General features: G+C 48.3%; 1 protein-coding gene across 1 annotated transcript; it reads right to left on the bottom strand.

Moving 5' to 3' along the window:
• Window positions 1-18,570: 18,570 nt before the first annotated feature.
• On the bottom strand, window positions 18,571-20,922 carry LOC125540875 (repetitive proline-rich cell wall protein 2-like). Its single transcript, XM_048704410.1, has 2 exons — window positions 20,656-20,922; window positions 18,571-20,544 (listed from the first exon to the last, which is right to left on the bottom strand). The coding sequence occupies exons 1-2, from the start codon at window positions 20,765-20,767 to the stop codon at window positions 18,770-18,772; spliced, it is 1,887 nt and encodes a 628-aa protein (XP_048560367.1). The 5' UTR covers window positions 20,768-20,922; the 3' UTR covers window positions 18,571-18,769.
• Window positions 20,923-21,992: the final 1,070 nt, after the last annotated feature.

Below are 21,992 nucleotides of genomic sequence, written 5' to 3' on the forward strand. Positions count from 1 at the left end.
GGCCCAGTGATACCTCTCCGTCATACGGAGTGACAAATCCCAGTCTTGATCCATGTCAACCCAACAGATACTTTCGGAGATACCCGTAGTCTACCTTTATAGCCACCCAGTTACACGATCTCATGGTCTAAGGAAAAGATACTTGACATTGGAAAAACTCTAGCAAATGAACTATACGATCTTGTGCTATGTTTAGGATTGGGTCTTGTCCATCACATCATTATCCTAATGATGTGATCTCGTTATCAATGACATCCAATGTCCATAGTCAGGAAACCATGACTATCTGTTGATCAACGAGCTAGTCAACTAGAGGCTTACTAGGGACATGTTGGTGTCTGTTATTCACACATGTATTATGATTTCCGGATAACACAATTATAGCATGAATAAAGACAATTATCATGAATAAGGAAATATAATAATAATACTTTTATTATTGCCTCTAGGGCATATTTCCAACAGTCTCCCACTTGCACTAGAGCCAATAATCTAGTTACATTGTGATGAATCGAACACCGATGGAATTCTGGTGTTGATCATGTTTTGCTCTAGGGAGAGGTTTAGTCAACGGATCTGCTACATTCAGGTCGGTATGTACTTTACAAATATCTATGTCTCCATCTTGAACATTTTCACGAATGGAGTTGAAGCGACGCTTGATGTGCCTTGTCTTCTTGTGAAACCTGGGCTCCTTGGCAAGTGCAATAGCTCCAGTGTTGTCACAGAAAAGTTTGATTGGCCCCGACGCATTGGGTATGACTCCTAGGTCGGTGATGAACTCCTTCACCCATATTGCTTCATGTGCTGCCTCCGAGGCTGCCATGTACTCCGCTTCACATGTAGATCCCGCCACGACGCTTTGCTTGCAACTGCACCAGCTTACTGCCCCACCATTCAAAATATACACATATCCGGTTTGTGACTTAGAGTCATCCAGATCTATGTCGAAGCTAGTGTCGACGTAACCCTTTATGACGAGCTCTTCGTCACCTCCATAAACGAGAAACATTTCCTTAGTCCTTTTCAGGTACTTCAGGATATTCTTGACCGTTGTCCAGTGTTTCTTGCCGGGATTACTTTGGTACCTTCCTACCAAACTTACGGCAAGGTTTACATCAGGTCTGGTACACAGCATGGCATACATAATAGAACCTATGGCTGATGCATAGGGGATGACGCTCATCTCTTCTATATCTTCTGCCATGGTCGGACATTGAGCTGAGCTCAATTTCATACCTTGTAACACAGGCAAGAACCCCTTCTTAGATTGATCCATATTGAACTTCTTCAATATCTTATCAAGGTATGTGCTTTGTGAAAGACCTATGAGGCGTCTCGATCTATCTCTATAGATTTTGATGCCTAATATATAAGCAGCTTCTCCAAGGTCCTTCATTGAAAAACTCTTATTCAAGTAGGCCTTGATGCTGTCCAAGAGTTCTATATCATTTCCCATCAATAATATGTCATCTACATATAATATGAGAAATGCTATAGAGCTCCCACTCACTTTCTTGTAAACGCAGGCTTCTCCATAAGTCTGCGTAAACCCAAACGCTTTGATCATCTCATCAAAGCGAATGTTCCAACTCCGAAATGCTTGCACCAGCCCATAAATCGAGCGTTGGAGCTTGCACACCTTGTCAGCATTCTTAGGATCGACAAAACCTTCCGGCTGCATCATATACAATTCTTCCTTAAGGAAACCATTAAGGAATGCCGTTTTGACGTCCATTTGCCATATCTCATAATCGTAGAATGCAGCAATTGCTAACATGATTCGGACGGACTTTAGCTTCGCTACCGGTGAGAAAGTCTCATCGTAGTCAACCCCTTGAACTTGTCGATAACCCTTAGCGACAAGTCGAGCTTTATAGATGGTCACATTACCATCCGCGTCTGTCTTCTTCTTAAAGATCCATTTATTTTCTATGGCTCGCCGTTCAACGGGCAAGTCAGTCAAAGTCCATACTTCATTTTCATACATGGATCCTATCTCGGATTTCATGGCTTCTAGCCATTTGTCGGAATCCGGGCCCGCCATCGCTTCTTCATAGTTCGAAGGTTCACCGTTGTCTAACAACATGATTTCCAAGACAGGGTTGCCGTACCACTCTGGTGCGGAACGTGTCCTTGTGGACCTTCGAATTTCAGTAGGAGCTTGATCAGAAGTATCTTGATCATTATCATTAACTTCCTCTCTAGTCGGTGCAGGCACCTTAGGAACATTTTCTTGAGTTGCGCCTTTTTCCGGTTCAAGAGGTAATACTTCATCAAGTTCTACTTTCCTCCCACTTACTTCTTTCGAGAGAAACTCTTTCTCTAGAAAGGACCCATTCTTGGCAACAAATATCTTGCCTTCGGATCTGAGGTAGAAGGTGTACCCAATAGTTTCTTTTGGGTATCCTATGAAGACGCATTTTTCCGACTTGGGTTCGAGCTTTTCAGGTTGAGGTTTCTTGACATAAGCATCGCATCCCCAAACTTTTAGAAACGACAGCTTAGGTTTCTTCCCAAACCATAATTCATACGGTGTCGTCTCAACGGATTTCGACGGAGCCCTATTTAAAGTGAATGCGGCAGTCTCTAAAGCATAGCCCCAAAAAGGTAGCGGTAAATCGGTAAGAGACATCATAGATCGCACCATATCTAATAGAGTGCGATTACGACGTTCGGACACACCGTTACGCTGAGGTGTTCCAGGCGGCGTGAGTTGCGAAACTATTCCACATTTTCTTAAGTGTGTGCCAAATTCGTGACTCAAGTATTCTCCTCCACGATCTGATCGTAGAAACTTGATTTTCCTGTCACGTTGATTCTCAACCTCACTCTGAAATTCCTTGAAATTTTCAAAGGTTTCAGACTTGTGTTTCATTAAGTAGATATACCCATATCTACTTAAATCATCAGTGAGCGTGAGAACATAACGATAGCCACCGCGAGCCTCAACACTCATTGGACCGCACACATCAGTATGTATGATTTCCAATAAGTTGGTTGCTCGCTCCATTGTTCCTGAGAACGGAGTCTTGGTCATCTTACCCATGAGGCATGGTTCGCACGTGTCAAATGATTCATAATCAAGAGACTCTAAAAGTCCATCTGCATGGAGCTTCTTCATGCGTTTGACACCTATGTGACCAAGGCGGCAGTGCCACAAGTATGTGGGACTATCATTATCAACCTTACATCTTTTGGTACTCACATTATGAACATGTGTAGTATTACGTTCGAGATTCATAAAGAATAAACCATTCACCATAGGAGCATGACCATAAAACATATCTCTCATATAAATAGAACAACCATTATTCTCGAATTTAAATGAGTAGCCATCTCGAATTAAACGAGATCCCGATACAATGTTCATGCTCAAAGCTGGCACTAAATAACAATTATTAAGGTTTAAAACTAATCCCGAAGGTAGATATAGAGGTAGCGTGCCGACAGCGATCACATTGACCTTGGAACCATTCCCGACGTGCATCGTCACCTCGTCCTTTGCCAGTTTCCGCTTATTCCGCAGCCCCTGCTTTGAGTTACAAATGTGAGCAACTGCACCGGTATCAAATACCCAGGAGCTACTACGGACACTAGTAAGGTACACATCAATTACATGTATATCACATATACCTTTTGTTTTGCCGGCCTTCTTGTCTGCTAAGTATTTAGGGCAGTTCCGCTTCCAGTGACCGCTTCCCTTGCAATAAAAGCACTCAGTCTCGGGCTTGGGTCCATTCTTTGGCTTCTTCCCGGCAGCTTGCTTGCCGGGCGTGGCAACCTCCTTGCCGTCCTTCTTGAAGTTCTTTTTACCCTTGCCTTTCTTGAACTTAGTGGCTTTATTGACCATCAACACTTGATGTTCCTTCTTGACTTCTACCTCCGCTGATTTCAGCATTGAGAACAACTCAGGAATGGTCTTTTGCATCCCCTGCATGTTGAAGTTCATCACAAAGCTCTTGTAGCTTGGTGGAAGCGACTGGAGGATTCTGTCAATGACCGCATCATCCGGGAGATTAACTCCCAGCTGAGACAAGCGGTTATGTAACCCAGACATAGTGAGTATGTGCTCACTGACAGAACTATTTTCCTCCATCTTACAGCTGAAGAACTTATCGGAGACTTCATATCTCTCGATCCGGGCATGAGCTTGAAAAACCATTTTCAGCTCTTCGAACATCTCATATGCTCCATGTCTCTCAAAATGTTTTTGGAGCCCCGGCTCTAAGCTGTAAAGCATGCCGCACTAAACGAGGGAGTAGTCGTCAACACGTGTCTGCCAAGCGTTCATAACGTCTTGGTTCTGTGGGACGGGAGCTTCACCTAGCGGTGCTTGTAGGACATAATATTTCTTGGCAGCTATGAGGATGATCCTCAGGTTCCGGACCCAGTCCGTATAGTTGCTGCCATCGTCTTTCAGCTTGGTTTTCTCTAGGAACGCGTTGAAGTTGAGGACTACGTGGGCCATTTGATCTACAAGACATATTGTAAAATATTTTACACTAAGTTCATGATAATCAAGTTCATCTAATCAAATTATTAATGAACTCCCACTTAGATTGGACATCCCTCTAGTCATCTAAGTATTACATGATCCGAGTTAACTAGGCCGTGTCCGATCATCACGTGAGACGGACTAGTCAACATCGGTGAACATCTTCATATTGATCGTATCTTCTATACGACTCATGGTCGACCTTTCGGTCTTCTGTGTTTCGAGGCCATGTCTATACATGCTAGGCTCGTCAAGTCAACCTAAGTGTTTGCATGTGTAAATCTGTCTTACACCCGTTGTATGTGAACGTCTGAATAAAACACCCGATCATCACGTGGTGTTTTGAAACAGCGAACTGTCGCAACGGTGCACAGTTAGGGGGAACACTTCTTGAAATTATTATGAGGGATCATCTTATTTACTACCGTCATTCTAAGTAAACAATATGCAAAACATGATAAACATCACATGCAATCAAACAATAAACGTGACATGATATGGCCAATATCACATAGCTCCTTTGATCTCCATCTTGGGGCTCCATGATCATCTTGTCACCGGCTTGACACCATGATCTCCATCATCATGATCTCCATCATCGTGTCTCCATGAAGTTGCTCGCCAACTATTACTTCTACTACTATGGCTAACGCGTTTAGCAATAAAGTAAAGTAATTTACATGGCGTTTCTCAATGACACACAGGTCATATAAAAGAATAAAGACAACTCCTATGGCTCCTGCCGGTTGTCATACTCATCGACATGCAAGTCGTGATTTCTATTACAATAGCATGAACATCTCATACATCACATATAGATCATTCATCATTCATCACAACTTTGGCCATATCATATCACAAACCACTTGCTGCAAAAAACAAGTTAGACGTCCTCTAATTGATGTTGCAAGTTTTACGTGGCTGAATTTAGGGTTCTAGCAAGAACGACTTCTTACCTACGTTAAAGCCACAACGTGATTTGTCAACTTCTATTTACCCTTCATAAGGACCATGTTCATCGAATCCGCTCCAACTAAAGTGGGAGAGACAGACACCCGCCAGCCACCTTATGCAACTAGTGCATGTTAGTCGGTGGAACCGGTCTCACGTAAGCGTACGTGTAAGGTTGGTCCGGGCCGCTCCATCCCACAATGCCGCTGAAGCAAGAAAAGACTAGTAGCGGCAAGAAAGTTGACAAATCTACGCCCACAACAAATTGTGTTCTACTCGCGCAAGAAGAACTACGCATAGACCTAGCTCATGATGCCACTTTGGGGAACGTAGCAGAAAACAAAAATTTTCCTACTCGTTTCACCAAGATCCATCTAGGAGTTCATCTAGCAATGAGTCATCGGATGCATCTACATACCTTTATAGATCGCGTGCGGAAGCGTTCAAAGAACGGTGATGAAGTAGTCGAACACGACGTGATCCAAATCACCGATGACCAAGCGCCGAACGGACGGCACCTCCGCGTTCAACACACGTACGGGACGGGAGACGTCTCCTCCTTCTTGATCCAGCAAGGGGGAAGGAGAGGTTGATGAAGATCCAGTAGCACGACGGCGTGGTGGTGGATGCAGGGCGTCACAGTAGCAGGGCTTCGCCTATACTACGAGAGAGAGACGTAACGGGGAGAGAGGGAGGCGCCAGGGGCTGGTGTATGAAGTCCCTCATCTCCCCCACTATATATAGGGGTGCTAGGGGGGGGCGCCGGCCCTAGGAGATGGGCGGCGGCCAAGGGTGGGGGGCTTGCCCCCCAAGCAAGGGGGCGCCCCCTTTAGGGTTTCCCCTCAACCCTAGCCGCATGGGCCCTAGGGAAGTGGCGCCCCAGCCCACTTTGGGCTGGGTTCCCTCCCACTTCAGCCCATGGGGCCCCCCGGGATAGGTGGCCCCACCCGGTGGACCCCCGGGACCCTTCCGGTGGTCCCGGTACAATACCGGTGACCCCGAAACTTGTTCCGATGGCCGAAACAGCACTTCCTATATATAATTCTTTACCTCCGGACCATTTCGGAACTCCTCGTGACGTCCGGGATCTCATCCGGGACTCCGAACAACATTCGGGTTACTGCATATACATATCTTCACAACCCTAGCGTCACCGAACCTTAAGTGTGTAGACCCTACGGGTTCGGGAGACAAGCAGACATGACCGAGACGACTCTCCGGTCAATAACCAACAGCGGGATCTGGATACCCATGTTGGCTCCCACATGCTCCACGATGATCTCATCGGATGAACCACGATGTCGAGGATTCAATCAACCCCGTATGCAATTCCCTTTGTCAATCGATATGTTACTTGCCCGAGATTCGATCGTCGGTATCCCAATACCTCGTTCAATCTCGTTACCGGCAAGTCACTTTACTCGTACCGTAATGCATGATCCCGTGACCAGACACTTGGTTACTTTGAGCTCATTATGATGATGCATTACTGAGTGGGCCCAGTGATACCTCTCCGTCATACGGAGTGACAAATCCCAGTCTTGATCCGTGTCAACCCAACAGATACTTTCGGAGATACCCGTAGTCTACCTTTATAGCCACCCAGTTACGTTGTGACGTTTGGTATACCCAAAGCACTCCTACAGTATCCGGGAGTTACACGATCTCATGGTCTAAGGAAAAGATACTTGACATTGGAAAAACTCTAGCAAACGAACTATACGATCTTGTGCTATGTTTAGGATTGGGTCTTGTCCATCACATCATTCTCCTAATGATGTGATCTCGTTATCAATGACATCCAATGTCCATAGTCAGGAAACCATGACTATCTGTTGATCAACGAGCTAGTCAACTAGAGGCTTACTAGGGACATGTTGGTGTCTGTTATTCACACATGTATTACGATTTCCGGATAACACAATTATAGCATGAATAAAGACAATTATCATGAATAAGGAAATATAATAATAATGCTTTTATTATTGCCTCTAGGGCATATTCCAACACCATGGCGCCGAGGCCACCGCCACCCATGATGCCGATGCCACCGCCACCCATGGCGCCGAGGCCACCGCCACCCATTGCACGAACCATGGCTCTTTTTTGGATCAAGACTTCTTGTTGGGCAAGATTGACATACTCCTTTTGCACCGCATTGAGGTTAGTTGTGTCCAAGAAGAACAAGTGCTTCTCCCATTCCAACAACCTAGTTCGCTCCTCATTGCTCACCTTCCTCTCCTCCAAAGCCACCTTCGTCTCCTCAGCCGCCACCCTCCTCTCCTCGGCCGCCAACCTCCTCTCCTCGGCCGCGGCATCTTGGGTCCTTGCCATTTTCCTCACCTCATTGGCTTCTTTTCTTGCCTTCACAATAGCTTCCATAGCATGTTTGAGCTCATCATCTCCTTTCCTCTTCTTCTTTTGGGTTTGGTCTTTCTTGCACCCATCCGGTCGCTTTGGCTTCGAGTAAGAAACCGAGTTGGGTGTAGGGCTTCTCTTGCCGTCATCACTTGATGCATCATCCTCCTCCTCATCATCATCATCCAACTTAATTGTTCGCTTCCGTTTGTCGCTCAAATGCAAATCATCCAAATCTTCACGCTTCTTCCATTTCTCATCATCCTTCAACACATCATAGCAATGAGGCAAAGTAAAGACCCTTCCTTTCTTGATCTTCCCCTTCTTGGTTTTCCTCTCCTCTTCTTTGAACAAGTTTTGCGCAATGTTGAACTACATGAAAAGAAAGCAAGTTAGCACCAACAACAAGCAAAACAAAGCAAGTTTAGCACCAACATGTAAGATGAAATGGCACTTACTCTATCGTCCTCATTTGTGCCACTTGGGTTCAACTTGTCAACCGCCTTTTGACAAGCCGCCCACTTTTGACAATCCGAGTTGATTGTCGACCACCGGGACCTAAGTGGTCGGTTGGAGCGGTCAATTCCACTCACGTTGCGAGCATCAAAGTGTTCCTTTATCCGGTTCCAATAAGCATTCTACTTTGATCGCCTCCAACGGATGGATCCCTCGACACTTGCAACCAAGTATTGCATAGTAAGATGTCATCGGTGTTGGTGTAATTGCCCGCTCTTCCTTTCGGTGCGCCGACAATGCCCTCACTCTCCTCGTCCACCTCGAACTCATGGTCTTCAAAATGCATGTCATTGGTTTGAGACCAATGCGAATTGTTGGAGCCAACCCCCATCGTTGACATGTATGCATCATCATTGAGACTACAATTTTTTTTGCACAATGCAAATAAGCTATCTATATGTGACAAATGCATTCAAAAAAGAACAAAAAAATTGAAAAGTTAGAATTTTTTTACCTTGGAGGCATTTCGTCGAACATGTTGTGCGCGCCGGCCGCCGGCTCAACGAGTGAGCTTGCCGGCGCTTCGGCAGCCGCCGCGCCCGTCGCACGCCCCGCAAGCTTCTTCCTCTTCGCCTTGGAGGTGCCGGAGTCGTCCGCCGCCTTGTTTTTCTTCGCCGATGTCTTGCCCTTCTTTAGCCGCGCCGCATTGGGGAGCTTTGAGGAGGAGGGGGCGGCGGCTCGGGCCGGCGCCGGCGCGGCGCCACCCGTCGCCGAGGTCATCCGCGGCGGCATGAAGAGGCCGCGCGCGAGGCCGCTCGTCGGAGGAGCTCCGGCAGCGGCGAGGCCAATGCCACCCGGGCTAGGGTTTGTGACGGCGGCGGCGGTGGTGGGGGGGTCGCAGCTATAGGACGGGGTGAGCGGGGTGCCGGCGCGTGCGTCCATGGGTGCGGGTCGCCGGCGCCGGCGCGCGCGGGGCTTTGAAGGGGGGAAGAAGAGCGCGCAGCGCGAGCGTTGAGTGTGCCGCGCGCGGAAGCGGGCGCCGCAAATACACCGCGCGAGGTACCGCTTCCACGCGCGCGCCCAACTGCTTATACCGCGCGCGCGGCTATTGCGCGCCCGCTGGAGCCATCCGCCAGGTTGCACGCGCGCTAAAACGGGCGATTTTGCGGCGCGGCGCCTGTTTAGCGCGCCTGTTGGAGATGCTCTAAGGCTGAGATTGAGGAGATACACATGAACTCGTGAAGCATGCATTATTAAGTAGGAAAAAATAATCCCTCACTATGAGCTAGGAATAGCTAATTGAACGAAGCCGCTCAGCCTAACGGCTTCACTGGAAATACTTCTCTCACACCCTCTCCTCTTGCACAATCTATCATCTCTGAGTTGCGTACGTATCGGCGTAGACGTTTAGTCTCTCCCGCCGGCGCCGCGGTCAATGCTTGCCGTGTTTTCATCGCCGAAGTACCAGCAGACACCACGGCAAACTCCTTCGGGGGCGACGCACGGCTCGGAGGTACTACCGGCGGCCACATCGCACACCATCGGGATGCCCAGGCCGCTGATCCAGTACACGCAGCCGGGACGTACCCGTGGCATGGCGCCGACGCCGGCGGCTCGCACCACCACCGGGCTGCTGTTCTGGCCGACGAACACGGAGCGGCCTCCTAGATCCTTGACGGCCTCCCAGGCCGGCCATCGCTTCGGGTCGTATCTGAGGACGAAGATCTCGTCCGCGGGCATGGTTGTCAATCCAGAGCCTAACTTGACGACGCCGGCAGCTTTCTGCCATATCTGGTACAGGCTGCCATGGCAGAAGAAGAGATGCTTGATTACCGTCAGCCTGGACGCGGCGTCGTAGGGCGCGGGGAAGTCGGCGGACAGGCGTGTCAACGGGGGCACACTCGCTGCTACGGCCGGCGCCTCCTGGCCGTTCCGTGGGATGCGGAGCACGCGCACGGCCCCGCCTGAGTCGAGGCAATACAGCCTCTCGCCTCCGGCGTCCAAGGCCAGGTCGGCGAGAGCATCGCCGTCGATGTTGTCGACGGCCGTCCACGCGACGCCCCTTCCATACCCGCTGCCGATGCGGACGTAGAGCACCTTCCTGTGATCGCACGCGGCCACGACGGTGCTGCGACCAGCACCAGCGTCGGTCGTGAACACGACCTTGCGTACCCACTGGTAGGGATGGGGGAGGTCGGCGACCACGCTGCCTCCGCGGGGGTCGAGGAGAAGGATCCTAACCGGCTGCCAGCCGACGCAGGTGACGACGCCGCCCGGGCCGCGCCTGAGGTCGCCGTCGTGGACGGCGACGGCGAGGCGGCCGTTGGCTGAGCCGACGACGCTGACACGGCAGCGGGTGCAGCCGAGGCGGCTGAGGCTATGGTCGAGCGCTTGGCAGGACGTGTAGAGGCGGAGGGAGCGTCGCAACGGGAGGGAGAAGACGGAGGCGCTGCGGCCACCGCCGTCGGTGGGGGAGAGCAGGCAAGGGTACGGCGGCGCGAGGGCGGAACGCCACGCGGCGCAGACGCATCGGAGGCCCTCGTAGTCTCTAAGAGTGAGAGGCGAGCCGTCGGAGGCCACCACGGCGGCGATGGACACGACGAGCTCGCTGTGGAGATCGGCCCAGGACCTGGCGGGCGCCGCCATCGTCAATGGCGTCCCAGCGGTTTGCGTGCACAAGGAGGGAGGATCTTGGCGGTTGGCAACGTGTCTGCACGTTATATACTCAGCCCCTGCTAGAGAAAAATCGTACGTACCAGACGGGGTCTCAAACCATCAATCGTGGACACGTTGACGCTTGAGAAAAACGCCTTATTTGAAAGTCTTTTGTTTTTGGAATAATAATAGTCTTGGTGCTCGCATTATTCTTTATCTCAGGATTTTTCAACGATGCGGTTTTAATGAGATAAGACGTTTTCATCGACGACGAGACGCCTACAGTGATTTTGTAAATTTCAAGATGATATGTGGCTCAATCTCTCAAATGCGTTCATGGGGCTAAGTTTATGCGTTTATGTATGAGCTTTTGCGTCTGTACTATGTTCAAAACAAAATATTCAGCGACGAAATTTGGATAAGAAATAGGCCACGTACAGTCTACCTTATACACATTCCAAAATCAGACCAAGGTATGAGAATTGTTCGTCGGTGAACAGGCCTGTGAGAAACAGGCCATGCTGAGGATACAGTCAAGGCTTGACATAATCCTCTCCTTCAAGTTTGTGAGATCCTAGTATATTTATATTTTCCTTTCTTAAGAGAGAAAAAATGTTTGACATGATCCCAATTATCATCTGGTTTGATGATGTTTGGAGAGTACCTAGTCTGGTTTTCTTCATAGCTTTCATATATCAGGTTTGCTATTTCATAAATCTAGAACCCTTAGATCTTGTTTGTCTTTAAGATTCGCGCAGACTGTTCTTCTCGCTCGTGCGCTCGCTGGCATCGTGTTTGTCGCGCGTGGCAGCCTGTGTCCAGGTCCATGCGAGGCGGGCAGCTCGTGTCCAGCCCATGTCTTGTGTCGCTTGTTTTTTTTTTTTGAGCTGATGTCCTGTGTCGCTCTGTGGCCTCTTGTCGCTAGGTTGGTTTCGTTTACCGTCAAAAAAATACGTGCGCACACCCGCCTGCCCGTTGTGGGCTTTTTCGTTTTTTGTGGGTCCCCCGTTTTTGTGCTTTGTGGGCTTTCAGCCAGGAAAACGCGAATTGTTGGAGGAAAATGTGTCTAGTCGTTGTATGTGAGTGTGTCCTTGTGAGATTTTTTTGCTTTCTACCAGTTGTTTGGTTTTTTGTCTCCCCGGAGCGTATGTGTGTGAATGAGCTTGACCCATGAAGGACTCTTTCTACCGGTTTTGAGAGAAGCTTCCAACCGTTTTTTCTGTTGTTTTTTTTTTGTCTTTTTTGTTTGGTTTTTCTCTTTTTATTTTTTGTTCTATTTGTCTTTAAAAATTTCATGATTTTTGTTCGTGTCAGATGCATGTCCATTATCAAACATGCAATTACAGTGTCGTCTTCGTCCCGAAACTGCATACCTCCAATGCAGCTGCAATTCGAGGCAAAAATGTTTGTTGGGAGGGCAGCTGCATGTATTCTACTATACACACAATTGCAAGTATCATCCGTAACGGCAACTAATGTCTTTAACATGACTATAACTTTGTGATAGAAAATGAAAGTGTTTGTCGGGTGTCCATTGCATGTCCATCAATAAACACGCAACTACATGTCTCGCCCTCGTCACGCAACTGCATGTGTTCACTTTTTCATTTTTATTTTTATTTTTATTTTTCATTTTTCTTTACTTTTAATCCACAACACTTTTTGTGCGTGAAAACTTTATAAAGTGTCCGAAAACTATTTAGAATTTACTTTTTTTTGAATGGGTTTACTATTTTACATCTAGATATAAAATAGCTACCTCATATCTAAGTTGGAGTCGTTAGATCATCTGTCTTTAATATTTGTGTAAAACGCGATGGTCTGGATGGTGCGCTGGCTCGCGGCGCGTTGTCTCGTGCGCTGCCTGTCAGGTCGTTGCTAGTGCGAGGTTTCGTTGTTGGTTTTCACAAGCCTATGCGTTGCTAGTGCCACGTCGATTGCTTTTTTCTATTTCTTTTCACAAGTTTGTGCTACACCGTTCTAGTTCCTCTCGTTTTTCTACACTTCCATTTGACACCAAGTATTTGTTTTCTCCGTTTCCGTTTTGTTTTCCTTATTTTGTTTTTTCTATTTCATTATTTGTTTTAAATTATAAACTATTTAAAGTTCTTGCTTTTTTGTTTTTATTTTTTTCTATTTTCACCATTTTCTTTATTCTTTTTCCTTTTATTCTTTATTTCTTCATTTAAAAATCATGAACTTGTTTTCACTCTGTCATATGTTCGCTTTGAATGTGTGCAAATCTTGATTGCGGGTTATTTTGTCACACGCGCTCTGTGTCGTGTCATGTGTTTGGTGTCTATTTGTCGACTTGTTCACGCGTGTGTCTTTTGTTAGGCCATTTTTGCGGCGCGGTATGAGGTCTTGTTTCGGATTGGTTTGCTAATTATTATCTAAATGAGAGTTGACAATTTTTTTCATATAACTCATATACCGTTACATACACGTGCTTCTGATTCATGCTCGGTGTCCTTGCGTCATGTTTTCTGTTTGTCCTTCGCGGAGCGTGAGACCCGATATGACATTTTTAATGGGCCTTTATTATGTTTTGCATATTGATTTTTGTGTGAGCTTAGCCTTTTTGTGGAGGGGCACGTGTCTTTTTGTTCCCTGTTTTTCTTTTATTTTTGGTTTGACCGCGTAGCTAGGAGGGAGTGTAACTAGATGTTTTGATTTCAGATTTGCTAAATCTAATCTAGATAAGTTTTAGTTCATCTAAATCTACAATTGTTTGATTTGTTTGGTTTAATGTTCACACAAACTCGATCATGCACGTCTGTATCAGCTTGTTTTTTTGTCACCCGTCCTCTTGTTCCGTTTTGTTTTGTGTGTCATGTTCTTGCATTTTTTTTCACATGAGCCTATATATGTTGGTGTTTGGGGGGCATGACTATGAAGCTTATTCCCCATCTTCTCACTGACCAATCTTTAACCCCGGTTATTTTGCCTATGTTTTATTTTTCATCCCAGTTATAGGTCCACCCTTGACATATAACCCGCATGTAGTTTGTTTCATCCTAGTTACAAGTCGACCATTGACTTGCAACTGGGCATGTAGTTCGTAGTTGTCCCAGGTGCAAGTCTACCATCGACTTGCAACTGGAGCATGTGTTTTTGTTTTTCATCCCAGTTGTAGGTCTACCACTGACACGCAACTTGACATGTAGTTTGTGTCATCCTAGTTGCAAGTTGGCCCTTGACTCGCAACTGGACTCGTAATTGTCAGACTTGCAAGCCCACGACCCACAATTTGAGCATGTGTTTTTGTTTTTCATCCAAGTTGCTAGTCCACCCTTGACTCTCAACTGGGCCCATAGCTAGTTTCATCCTAGTTGCAAGTCAACCCTTGGCTCGCAACTGGCTCGTAGTTTTGTAGTTGTCCTAGGTGCAAGTCCCCCTAGACTCACAACTGGATTTGTAGCTGTCCAAGTTTCAAGACCACCCTCTACTCACAACTAGAACATGTGTTTTGTTTTTCATCCCAGTTGCAAGTCTACCTTTTGATTTTAACTGGCTCATAGCTTGTTTCGTCTGAGTTGCCAGTCATCCCTTAACTCGCAACTAGGCTCGTAGTTTCATAGTTGTCTCAGTTTGCATGTCCACCCTAGACTCGCAATTGGGCTCATAGTCGTCTAACGTGCAAGCCCACCCTCTGAGTTGCAAGCCCACCTTTTGACCTGCAACTGGGCCTATGTCTTGTCTTTCATCTCATTTGCAAGTCCACCATTGACTCGCAAGTTGGACTGTAGTTTGTTTCATCCTAGTTGCAAGTCGGCCCTTGACTCGCAACTGGACTTGTAGTTTCGTAGTTGTCCCAATTACAAGTCCACCTTTGACTCGCAATTGGTCTCATAGTTCTCCGAATTGCAAGCTCACCCGCGATTTGCAACTAGGCACCTGCTTTGTTTTTCCTCCCAGTTACAAGTCCAACCTTGACTCACAACTGGGATTGTAGTTTGTTTCATTCTATTTGCAAGTTGACTCTTGACCCACAACCGGGTGATTTGTTTCATAGTTGTCTTAATTGCAAGTCCATCCTCGACTCGCAATTGGGATCATAGTTTATTGTTGTCCTAGTTGCAAGTCCACCGTCGACTCGCAACTAGTCCCATAGTCCGTCGATGTCCCAATTGCAAGTCTACGCTCGACTCGCAACTGGGATGCGCTTGCTTTTCATCTCAGTTGCAAGTCCAACCTCAACTCGCAACTCGTATCATAATTTTATATACTAGTCTCAGTTATAAGTGCACCCTCGACTCGTAACTAGGCCCGTATTTTTTTATCCCAGTTGCAAGCCCACCCTTGACTCGCAACTGGGCCTGTGTTTTTGTCTTTCATCCTAGTTGCAAGTCCATCCTTGACTCGCAAGTACGATCGTAGTTTGTTTTATCCCAGTTGTAAGTCGACCCTTGACTCGCAACTGGTCTCATAGTTTGTAGTTGTCCTAGTTGTAAGTCCATTCTCAACTCATAACTGGCATTTTTTGTCTCCAGTTGTAAGTCCACCCTCGACTTGCCACTGGCCTCGATGTTTCTTTTGAATCGTAACTAGGCCTTACTTTTTTTGCATTAGTTGCAAGCTCATCCTCAAGTTGCTATCGACTCTCACTTTTTCCGTGTCAATTGTAAGTCCACCATGTCTCACAACTAAGGGTTGACTTTTTTTGGCCCGGTTGCAGATCCACTATTGATTCGTAACTCGTCTTGTAGTTTGTTTTATCCTAGTTGCAAGTCGAACCTTGACTCGCAACTAGGTTCGTAATCTTGTAGTTGTTCTAGTTGCAAGTCCATCCTCGACGCGCAACTAGGCTCGTAGTTTTCCACCCTCGACTCGCAACTAAGTTATGTGATTTGTTTTTCGTCCCATATGCAAGTCCATCCTTGACACACAACTGGACCCATAACTTGTTTCATCCTAGGTGCAAGTCGACCATTGAGTCACAACTGGGTTCGTAGTTTCTTAGCTGTCCTAGTTAAAACTGCAAATTTGACTCACAACTAAACTTATAGTTGTCTGAGTTGCAAGCCACCCCTCGACTCGCAACTAGAGCCTGTATTTTTGTCCAAGTTGCAAGATCACCCTCGACTCACATCTGGGTCCGTAGTATGTTTTTATCGCGGTTGCAAGTCCACACTCGACTCACAATTATGCCCATAATTTTTATGGTGTCCCAGTTGCAAGTCCACCCTTGACTCACAACTGGGCTCGTAGTTTCGTAGTTTTCCCAGTTGCAAGTCCATCATCGACTAGCAACCGGCTCGTAGTTGTCCGAGTTGCATGCCCACCCTCGACTCGCAACTAGTGCACGTGTTTTGTTTTTATCCCAGTTGCAAGTCAAGGGTGGACTTGCAAGTCAAGGGTGGACTTGCAACTGGACCCATATAACTTGTTTCTTCCCAGTTGCCAGTTGACCCTTGAGTCGCAACTAGGCTCATAGTTTCGTAGTTGTCCCAGTTGCAAGTGCACACTTGACACAAAACGGAACTCGTAGTTGTCTGAGTTGCAAGCCACCTCTCGAGTCGCAACTGGAGCTTGTGTTTTGTCCTAGTTGCAAGCTCTCCCTCGACTCACAACTTGGCCGCTAGTATGTTTTTCATCTCAATTGCAAGTCCACACTCAACTCGGAACTGTGCCTGTAGTTTTTATGTTGTCCCAGTTACAAGTCCATCCTCAATTCGCACCTAGGTTTGTTGTTGTTTTTCCCTAGTTGTAAGTCCACGCTCGACTTACAACAAGGCCCATAGTTTTTTCTTTGTTTTGTGTCAACTACAAGCCCATCATAGTCATACTACTGCCCTGTAGTTGTGTTTTTTGTCCCAGTTGCAAGTCCACACCCCAACTTTGCAACCTGCTCTATTGGTGTTGTGTCCCACTTGCAAGCCCATCATCGACCAATAACCGGCCCCATACTTATTTTCATCCTAGTTGCAAGACTAGCCTTGACCCGCAGCTGGACCACGTAGTTGTTTTTGTCTTAGTTGCAAGCCCACCGACGACTCGCAACTGGGCATGTAGTTGTGTTTCATTAGTTGCAATCTCACCCTCGACTCGCAACTGGGCTCATAGTTGTTTACATCCCAGTTGCAAGTCCACCCTCGACACGCAACTGAGCACATAGTTGTTTGCTGTATTTTCTTGTGCGAGTTGAAAGCCCATGCTAGTCTATCGCAATTGGTCCTCTGTGGTTATTTTCTTCCCAGTTTCAAGCCCACCCTCAACGGATCCAAATTATCATTGACTCACAACGGGTCCCCGTAGTTGTTTTTGTCCCCGTTGCAAGCTTACCCTCGACTCGCAACTGCGCCCATTTTTTTTGTTGTTGTTAGCACAGTTGCATGTCCGTCCTCGACTCGCAACTGGGGCCCATTTTTTCTTGTTGTTATCACAGTTGCATGTCCCCACTCGACTCGCAACTTCCTCTTTTTTTATTTTCCCTTTCTTTTCAACTTTTTTCAGATGCATGACCTTTTTCAAAATTTGTTTTTTTAATTCATGAACTTTTTCCAAATTTCTTTAACCATTTTTCAAATTGTGAACTCTTTTTTCAAAAACAATATGAACATTTTTAATTTTCACTTTTTTCCTCAAATTACATCATTTGCCAAGTCGTGAACTTTTTCCAAATTCGTTAATTTTTTAAGAATTTTTTCAAATTACGAACCTTTTCAAGTCGTGAACTTTTAAAACAATTATGAACCTTTTTAAATTCCTTATATTTTTATTTTAATGAACACTATTCAAATTTTTGTTTTTTAAGTCAACGTTTGTTGGTCAATAGTCAATGCTTTTTAAATTCGCAAACTTTTCCAGATGTTCGTGAGGAAAAAGGAGCTAGCAACGCCCGCAAAAAAAGGAGCTAGCAACGAACCTGTAGCTACCTACACTACAATGCATGTGTCACAGTCTGTAGCGACTTCCCTCCAAAAAAACCTGTGCGACCTAGTGACCTAGCGACGTGTAGCAATCTAAAACGCGGCCTAGCAAAAAAAAAATCTGTAGCAAAAAACCTTTAACAACCTAGCAGTCAACGAGGAGTGAAAACCAGTCAGCGGTGGTGCGAGCTGCCAATGGGCCATAGCCCGCGGGAAGGGCGTGAGCATCAAACAAGTCTCCGGCGCTTCGTTTGGTCCTGAGTTCGGTTCACAGGATGTGCTGAGCGTCTTGTTGCGGTCAAGCTGGCTGTGCAGCGCGACGGTTCACAAAAGAAACAAACAAACAATAGAACGAAGCGTCAAAACAAACAAACAAACAATAGAACGATATTTGGTGGGCATGCCCTGATTCCTGCTGATGTCACAATTTAGATGTAGATATTATCTCACATCTAGATGAGATATAGATAGACCCTTCATATATATAGTCAATAAACTATTTCACTAACTGGACGTACAACTTTTTAATTTGCTTCTACTAATTCCGAGTTGCCTATATTCCACCATAAATCTAAGTAAGTTATCGCACATTAGTCCTACAGTTGACTCTTTAAAGTTCACAATTTGAAGTAAATGTTACTCCCTACGTTCACAAATTTTTATCTAACTTTTTTCTGAATCAGATGTAGACATGTTTATTGTTTGTTTATTCATTTTAGTCTGTATGTAGCTTATATTAAAATATTTAAAACATATTATATTTATGAATGAAGAGAGTAGAGTACTTTGCCAAATCGTGGCTCCGCCCCTTGGTCAAGTCTCAAGTGGATGCCCCCCGCTACAAATACTCTCCCAAATTTTCTTGTTTCATGGCGAAAAGAAAAAGAATTCGGTGCCAAGACGAATCCTACAAAAAATCAGTTCTATACAAGTATACAACATGGGTTACACAATGGCCCGAGCCGAACCACCTCCATAATCAACCGCCGCCCTGTTGTCGCCGTCTCTTGGCCGCGAGCACTGCGAGAGCGAGCAAGATCACAGCAGGAGCAACCACCATGCCCAACGGGAACCTGCCACGCCGCCTGCGCCTCCGTCGTCCTTTCCCGCCACTGCGTCGCTTACCCTTGCGGCCACCCCCCTCGCCGTTGTCCTCATCACCGGTGCTACCATCTGATTCATCACTGCCATCAGATGGTTTTGCCTCTGCTGGTGCACTAGGTGGCTCCTGGACTGGTGTTGGGGCCATAGGTTGTGGCTCATGCGCTGGTGGTGGCTCCTCAACCGGTGGTGGCTCCACGGATGGCTCCTCCATGGGCGGCGGTTCCACGGGCGGGTCGATCGCTGTCGGAGGATCCTCGGCGGGTGGTGGCTCCTCAACTGGTGGTGGGTCCATCGGCGGCTCCTGCATGGGTGGCGGTTCCACGGGTGGGTCGACCGGCATCGGAGGATCCTCGGCAGGCGGTGGCTCCTCAACCAATGGTGGGTCCACCGGCGGCTCCTCTATGGGTGGCGGTTCCACAAGCGGGTTGACCTGCGCCGGAGGATCCTCGGCAGGTGGTGGCTCCACCGGCGGTTCCTCCATGGGAGGCGGTTCCACGGGCGGGTCGACCGGCGCTGGAGGATCCTCGACGGGTGGTGGCTCCTCAACCGGTGGTGGGTCCACCGACGGCTCTTTGGCGGGTGGTGGCTCCTCAACTGGTGGTGGCTCCACCGGCGGTTCCTCCATGGGAGGCGGTTCCACGGGCGGGTCAACCGGTGCCGGAGGATCCTCAACCGGTGGTGGGTCCACCGACGGCTCTTCGGCGGGTGGCTCCTCCATGGGCGGGTCGACCGGCGCTGGAGGCTCCTCCATGGGCGGGTCGACCGGTGCTGGAGGCTCCTCGGTGAGCGGTGGCTCCTCAACCGATGGTGGGTCCATCGGTGGCTCTTCAACCGGTGGGTCTACGACAGGTGGTGGCTTGGGCTCCTCGATGACGTCGGGTGGCGTCTCGACCGGCGGGTGCCGGGGCTCCGGCTCGAACTCGACATCGCACGGGATGTCGACCGCCGGCTCTCCCACGTCGTCAGCCGATGGGTCAGACCCGAGCACTTCGATCGGCGTCTCCACCGGCAGCTCAGTGTACACCGGGACGTCGAACACGACGTCACACTCGATGTCGAGCACCGGAGGCTCCTCCTCCTCCTCGACCTCCACCGGCGTCTCGACCGCCACGTCCGTGATTATGGGATCCGGCCCATGAATCTCCACGAGCACGTCCTCCTGTATCTCCACGGGCGTCTCCACCGGCACGTCTCTAGGCGGCGGCTCAGGCTCGGACCCCGACGAATCGCCGTCGACGTCTACCCACTCCTCCTGCTCCAGCTCGAGGCTAGCCGACGACCACCCGTCGTCGAGCTCCACCTCCGTCCCGTCCGACGACGCGCACTCGTAGTCGTCCGTGCTCTCGACGTCGACGCGCGCCTCGTCGTCCGGCGGGGAGGCCTGCGGCTGCCGCAGCTTGGGCAGGATGATGACGAGCAGCTCGTCGTCCTCCTCGAACCCGACGGAGACCCGGCCCACGTCGACCCCGGCCGGCACGTCGAACACACGGCGGAAACCCTCCACCGCCCGCCGGTGCGCCACCCGCAGCCGCGTCCCGGCGCGCGCCGCCTCCACCGCGAGCCCGGCGCCGTCCTTCCGCGCGGCCACGTCGACGCGGATCTCCCTGCCGCCGTCGCCGACGCGGACCTCGATCGCATCCTTGTCATACCCTGCAAGCACGCAAGAACGTCACCACCAACTCATCCGTGCTCGCATCAATGGCACACCAAACACGGTCGGTGCAGCGGCAGCGCAACTTCGAGGATGCATGCTTGGCTTACCTGGGAGGTGGGCGAGGACGAGGAAGGCGTCGTCGGTCTCGGTGGTGGTGAAGGCGAAGTCCTCGCCGGCGACGGCCGGGCGGGTCTCTTGCAGGGCGAGGTCGAGGTCCATGGCCTAGCTCGTAGCGCGTGTGCATCATCTGCAGTGGGAAGCTGGTTTCGTGTCGACCCAATAAACGTCGCGGCGCTCTGTACGTCAAATCCTAAGCGCGCGCGTGTGCACGGACGCCGGACATGACAGGTAATTTAGGATTGTGCGTAGGGTCCGATGCTTGGGATGCACGTATGCGTTCCTTGGCGACATGGGTTTGCGGGAGATGCTTGCGCTTTGGCGCACTGACAAGGCCAACGAAGGACAACGCACTTGAGAAAGAGAAGTTTGTTCCCTTCTTTCTCTTCTGATTCTATTCTTCTAGAACTACTTGGAGAACACGGCTCTGGCCTTTTCTCTTTTTGAGATCGGCTCAATATGCACTAATCAAAATGTTCGAAGGGATACAAAGGCCATCCGGGGTTCAACAAACCAAACCAGACGATTACACGCAAATTCTCATAGATGAAACACCAGCTAGAAGGAAATGCGCGCTTTGTTGTGCTGATGGATTCTTATTAGTTAACTTATACGAATATCCACATAACCTTTTCATTGATGTTGGATGGCAAGCGACTCGATTTAGAAAGAAGCAAAGTATCCGAAAATAGGAATATAGAAAATTAGAAACTCACAAACAGCCATTAAGAAAACTGCACACCATACACTGCTCAGGAAACCACAATTCTACACACTAGGACCGAATTATTCATACATGAAGTTGTAAAAGGGGAACGGGTTATATAATGGGAAACTCTTACGATCACCCGATGGATCGCAGCGGCGCGTCCGCCACCTCCCCTATGTTACACGTGTTCAAATGAGACCCCGCACTCGAACGCGCTTTTGCAACAGGAGCTATGTTTCTGAAACATGTATAGTGTTGCAATGGTCTACGACGGATCTACGTTTTATAACAAAACTTCTCTTACAAATTTTTTCTGCAACAAGACCTTAATTGCAGAAAACATTAAACTCAGTTGCAAAAAATGCAATAAAACAACTGTTGCAAAGAAATTCTGTAACAAGACCTATGTTGCAGAAATAATTCCGCAACAAGACATACGTTGCAGAAATAATTCTGCAAGAAGACCTGTGTTGCAATGGTGGGGCGCACCCGGCCGCTTGATGCGGCATCTGACGGCTCGCGACCCGGCTGGTCTATTAAAAAGATCGGCCGGCGGTTGCGTAGCACGTCCCTTATATAATTATTGGTACAATATACGACTATTTTACATGTCACGCT

The sequence above is a fragment of the Triticum urartu genome, chromosome 2 (assembly GCF_003073215.2).
Source record: "Triticum urartu cultivar G1812 chromosome 2, Tu2.1, whole genome shotgun sequence".
Classification (NCBI taxonomy): Eukaryota; Viridiplantae; Streptophyta; class Magnoliopsida; order Poales; family Poaceae; genus Triticum; species Triticum urartu.